Source organism: Octopus bimaculoides, chromosome 4, assembly GCF_001194135.2.
Source record: "Octopus bimaculoides isolate UCB-OBI-ISO-001 chromosome 4, ASM119413v2, whole genome shotgun sequence".
Taxonomy (NCBI): Eukaryota; Metazoa; Mollusca; class Cephalopoda; order Octopoda; family Octopodidae; genus Octopus; species Octopus bimaculoides.
The window spans coordinates 75,099,140-75,105,824 of NC_068984.1; the positions used below are offsets into that span (position 1 = coordinate 75,099,140).

The window sequence follows — 6,685 nt, forward strand, 5'->3', positions numbered from 1 at the left end:
CACACACACACACACACACACACACACACACACACGGAGGCGCAAGAGTAGCTGTGTGTTAAGAAGTTTGCTTCCCAACCACGTGGTTCTGGGTTCAGTCCCACTGCGTCATCTGGGCAAGTGTCTTCTACTATAGCCTCGGGCCGACCATAGCCTTGTGAGTGGATTTGATAGATGGAAACTAAAAGAAACCCGTCGTGATGTGTGTTTGTGTGTGTCTCCTTCGTCCCTCACTACCGCTTGTCAACCAGTGTTGGTGTGTTTACTTCCCCATAATAGTTGTTCGTCAAAAAGAGATCAATAAGATAAACACCAGCTTTAAAATCCAAATAAAGACTGGGGCTGATTCTTTCGGTTAAATATATATACATACATATATATATATACATATATATATATGGGAGAGAGTGTTGGAGAGAAATTCTATTGTATGTGTCCGTGTAAACGTAGGTGTCCGTATGCATGTCACTTTTTCTATTGACATAAGGAACGTGACAATGTTGTAATCACTAGAAAATCGTAAACTGCGAAAGAGAGAAACATTAACTCGAAATGAATGAATATATTTGTTATCATATATATTTAAAACTATAGTTCGATAGACCAGCAGGTAGGTATAGCACTACAATCCTCCGCCGCGGATGATTGTAGTGCAAAATAGGCGCAAACGAGGCAGCATGGGTAAGATGCTTGCTTTCCAAACATGTGGTCTTGAGTTCAGTCACACTGTGCGGCACATTGGGAAAGTGTCTCTTACTATAACCCAGTGCAGACCGAAACCTTTTGAATGGATTTGGTAGGTGGAAACTAAAAGAAGCCCCTCGTGTGTGTACCTATGTGCGCGTGTGTGTATGTATGTATGTGTTGTTTGTCCACCACTACCATACCACAACCGGTGCTGGCTTGTTTACGTAGCTTAACGGTTGGGCAATAGCGACCTGTAGAATATATACCCGACTTTAAAAACAAGTATTGGGGGTCGATCTGTTCGGGTAAACCTTACAAGGCTGTGCTCCAGCATGCCCGCAGTTCAATTATTGAAGCAAGTAAAAGATAAAAGATATAGAAGATTAAAAAACCTGCACACAGAAGACATGGAAGTAAGATGAAAAAGATCACTTCGCATACACTTGGTGCCGGGTTTGATCCCATTATTTGGCACTTCGGTAAGGTAAATTCTTCAACTGTCGCCAGAAAATTTAACATGATATAGTATAGCATGGCAGTTCGAACGACCCAACATTCTCCGAGATAAGTAGGCGAGGAAAAAGTTGTCCATGAACAGGAGACCTGCCCCGAAATGTTTGCAAAAAGGGAGCTTTTCCACACCCTAGAGTTTAGCTAGAGTTTAGCATGGGGTTAAACTGGACGATAGGAGTGAATTTGGTAGGCGAAATATTTGCGTACGGGGAGACAAAAAAGCAAAATTAAACTGGTGTTTTGCATGGTTTATGAAGGTATTTGTTCTACACTGAGTAGCAAACACTCCCTTGTTACTGTCGCTATTAGAAATATGGTCAATCAGTTAGTGACTAGACCGGTGAAAACCTATAATCAACGACGCAATTCCTTACTAAATGCGGTATTAATGTCTAAATGAATGAATAAATAAACCTTACAATATATACATGTATTTCTCCTATTCGTTTTCTCAGATATGTATGAATGTGTATGCACATAATAGTTTTGGCAAGCCAGGCTCTAGACACAGAGAAGGCACCTCACTTGGCTGACTATATATATATATATATATATATATATATATATATATATATATATTTAGAGATGAATGTCAGAAAAAAGGTACACAATACCACAGAGATCAATAGTATATTTTATATTGATCGAGTCAGTCAGACTCTTGCTACTCTAAATTTCACCTGTGAACATACATGATCTTCAGGTAAGCTATAACTTTTCAGAGACCCTATGTATCTGCAGGTGAAAACTCAGAATACCAAGAGACCGACGACAATGGTTCAACTGGCCAAAACTTCGGAGTCATTATCAACAACATTCTTGTTTAAGAATAATACATTTGTACTGTATAAAAATATAGAGTAACCCGTCAGATTAATGTAAAATTGTTTTTATTATAGCTGACATAAAAACAAACAATACACACACACACACACACTGATTGACGGCTGTCTGTAGCTACAATTAACCATACATATACACGCGCGGACGTGCATAGCCGCTGTGTTGAAATGCTACAATAACTACATCACATGCAACATTCATTACTTATTATTCTTTCATCATTCACAGAACATCTCTACATTATGCACTGGTATTGTACACATGATTTGGTGAAACACATCTTACTCATCATTCTTGGACAAATTTAAAATGATGGACATTGAATATATTTCATAGTAATACCGCATCGAATTTGCGCACACATCCACACACATACCCACATGTATGTGCATTCGTTTAGGCATAAGTGTCTAAAATGTTTTGTGTGTGTGTGTGTGTGTGTGTGTGTGTATATATATATATATATATATATATATACATACACACACAGAGACACACACACACATATAGTGAGCGCGCGTATGAGAAAGAAAGCGTAGCTAAGAAGTACACAACCACGTGGCTCTGTGTTCGATCCTAGTGGGTGCGGTACCATGAACAACATCTACTCGTGATGGCCAATAGTGAGTATTTGGTAGATAGGAACTGAAGGAGCTCAGTGTGTAGGTACACACACACACATACACAAACATAATTTATATGAATTTGTATATGTGTATTTGTATACACACACACACACACACACACACATATATATATATATATATGTATATATATACAAATACACATATACAAATACATATAAATTATGTTTGCGTTGTTCCTCTATGTCCCGTACTCAAGCTGTTCGATGAATAGATATCGATAAAACAAACTGAAATTGATGGAGGGATATTAGGTGTGAGTGTGTGTGTGTACTTAGAAGTGAATAATAAAACTATTGGAGAGCACAGATTACAAATGTAATTTGACTATACTCAGTAAAAATGGTTTTTAAAAAAATGAAAAAGTAGAAAAAATTGATTTGTTGATATACATAAGGGACGGCAATAGTGGAAATTAGAAACGGTGTCACAAAAATCTATAAATAAAAAAAAAAAAAAATGCAGTATATTATTTGTTATACTTGAAGTATATTTTATTGCCCAACTTCACCTTAAAGAATTAAATAGGATTAATTTATAAAATAAGTATCAGATACCGGTATACCGGTATGTGAATCACCAACATGATTATAGTATATAGTTCGCTGATAAAGATACCGTATAGAGCAACTAGTCCGGTGTCAAGCGAAAGAGGGACCCACTATGCTGTCATTCTACACGCTAGAAGTAGCAGTCGAATTTTACTCCAGTAGTGAACTAAAAGACTTACTAAAAAGAGGGTTGCATTGGATTATATAGTCCTTGTTATCTCCACCAAAAAACGATGCGATAGTTACGGATGGAATGCCTTTGATTGTAGGTCTAAGTGGGATTGATTGACCGACAAGTGGAGGCTTCAAGAACAACAACCAGTCCGATGTCTAGCCAACGAAGGAACTTCTACGTAGTTGCACTAAATAGCAACCAAACCTTCCTCACTGCACATCCTACCGTAGGAAACAAAAAAGGAATAAGGAAGGGCACACCGAAAAATATAGTCGGATATATTCGAAAGAATAGTATGGACACGTCTGCAACAGCTTTGAGCGTAAATACTAATCGATCAAGGTTGTCCTGGGGCTAAACGGCAGCAACAACTATTCCGGTGTTTTGATTAAAATATTTCTCAGAGCGAAACAAAACTGGAAACAAGCATGTTTTGTGCGTATATATATATAATATATAAGCATGTTTTGTGCGTGTATATATATATATATTATATATATACATATATACACACACACAAACACATGAGTTTGCGTGAATGTATGTTATAGTGTTCGTATGTAAATATATATATGTGTATGTGTGCAATAGTGTATTGTGAAGATAAGTGTATGTGTGTGTGTGTAAAAGTATGGGAATGTTGTTCAGCGTGTGAGTGCGTGTTCAAATATATGCATTATACAAATGCGAAGACATATACATGTGCTTGCTTACATGTGTATCTAGATGTGTGTATATGAAACAACAGATATAGATAAGCTTGTCTATAAATCGTACATATATATATATATATATATATATATATATATATATAGATAGATAGATAGATAGATAGATATAGATATAACATGCGTGTGTAAGAAACATGTATGTATGCAAGTAAATCAAGTATTTTCAAGTAGTAGTCAGTAATTAATTAATGAATGAAATAATTAATCAGTATATTCAAGATAAAGAAAATAAAGCAAGGTCAGCTGGAGGGAAAAAAGAGCATAAAATGAAAATAAACATAAACAAGGGAGAAAAATAACCCAAAGAAAAACAAAAATACACTAATAATAATATTAAAAATATAATCTTTCTCTGAGAACTCACCTGTCGTCGTAGGCAAAATCTGCATCGAAGGTGTTGATGTATAAAAGAAACGCGGCTGCACCTGTAATCACCAATGTGGGATAATAGTGCTCCATCCTCCATGCTCACCAAAAATAAAATAAAAAGTGTAAAAAAACACCAAAAGCCGGGATCATATACTCGGAGCTTAAACTGTTTGTGTATTTCGATTAATATTATAACAACTGTTACTAATGCAAAACCAACATAGCGAAGAAAGCGCCTCTGACATTCCTCCTACATTTACTTCCAGTTTGTCTTTCACTCACTCTGATCCTCTTTCGCTTGGCGCGCTCTCTCTCACTCACTGTTTCTCCACTCTCTCTTTCTGTCTCTCACACACACATACACACTTTTACTTTTCCCTCCTCCTCCCAGTTACTCATTCCCATAGCCTCTGTTTTCCCTCCTCACTCATTCATTTATTTACATAGCCTCTGTGTTTCTCTTTCTACTTTTGTCTATGTATCTATCTAACAGTTTATTTTTCTATACTGACTGTCTGTTGCATTAGTCTATGTGTTCATCTGTCTTTTGTTTTATATTAATTTCTTACCCTCTCATTTTTTTCTCTCTATTCATGCATCCGTCTATTTCGAGTCTTTATCGTTTGTGTGAGTGAGTTACATATTTTATTTTGTATACATAAATGTATTTATGTCTTTATGTATATTAATGCCTACACACACGATATATTTTATGTGTATAATGTGTTAGATATATGAACGTATAGTGTGTGTGTGTGTAATATATACATGTAGATATAAAATATATGTGTGGATAGATAGATAGATAGATAGATAGATTTAAGTATGTATAATATACGTGAGTGCGTGTTCGAGTGAATATGAGCAGTTGGTTCTAACGACAATTCTTCCTGGTACCAGACAATAATATATAAATACTACACTTATATTTTATATTTACAAAGGTGAAAAAAGAGAAAGGCACGACAGGAAAAGAGAGAAAGAGAGAAATTAAAAATATTTATGAAAAAACAAGAAAAACAGAGGATGGACAGTTGGGGGGAAGGGAGACAGAAAAAAAGAAAGGAATAAAGAGTTTGTATATAAAAACCAGTTATATTGTTAGTTCTATCTAGCAGTTAGCTACTGACTTGTCTTGTTAGACATAGCATTTAGAAGACACTTATTCTTTAACACTGACACACACACAAACATATACCGAGTGACTGACTGGATGATTGGCTGGCTGGCTGGTTGGCTGGTTGAGAGTCCGTGACTTGTTCGTCATAGACTTCGGCACTTTCCGTGGAGTCACTTGCCATCTTTACGGAACTTGTCGGCTTCGGTAAAGAAAATACTATATACTTGTGTAGTGTATATACATACGTACGTCGGTGTGTGTGTGTGTGTGTGAGTACGTGCGCGCGCGTGTGTTTGTGTTTGTGTCTGTGTGTGCGCGCGTATGCATGTGTACTTGTGTGCGTGCGCATGTACATACAACCATGCATACAAACATGTAAACACACATACATTCATGCATACATATATACATATATATATATATATACACACATCTCTCTATTTCTCTCTCTCGCTCTCGCTTACTCTCTCTATTTATATATATATATATATATATATATATATTGCTATTTCATTCTTTCTCACACCACCAATTTTACATTTTGAGATATAACTGATGACTTTACCCGCTTCATAGATTGTTCCTATATACATCCCACCCTGAATCGAAATGCATGAACTGACAGAGAAATATGCGGTGAATCTTAGTTTGTAGGGATATCTGGACACGCTGGACATTTAGGAGTTTTATTGTATCTTCATTATACAGGTTAACTGCGGTCTGATCACAGTCTGGCCGCATATATCCTCTTCTTTCTCCTAATTCGATTAGGGATTCTCAACCACTTTTTTCATCTACAGACCCCTTTGATAACTATTTTATTCTGGTGGACTCCCAGAGTAATTCGATGTTTAAAAACTAGTTTTATAGAAACTTCTTTCAAATTTCCTATTTTATTTTTCAGACATTATCTTGAATTATATAAAATATTAGTGAACGAAACCTAGCTATTTCTTGCAATACATACCAATACATACACCTATAACAAAATCTTTTCCAGGGGTCCTTAAAATACCATTGTGGATCCCTAGTTTACTATTTTGTTGCTTGGA

General features: G+C 36.0%; 1 protein-coding gene across 1 annotated transcript in view; it reads right to left on the minus strand.

Moving 5' to 3' along the window:
• The window catches only part of LOC106879721 (protein O-mannosyl-transferase TMTC2), a 145,004-nt gene extending 139,820 nt beyond the window's left edge, over positions 1-5,184 (minus strand). The window contains exon 1 of the mRNA XM_014929400.2: positions 4,509-5,184. Within this exon, the coding sequence (XP_014784886.1) occupies positions 4,509-4,603 (95 nt within the window). The 5' untranslated portion in view covers positions 4,604-5,184. The remainder of the gene's footprint in view (positions 1-4,508) is intronic.
• Positions 5,185-6,685: the final 1,501 nt, after the last annotated feature.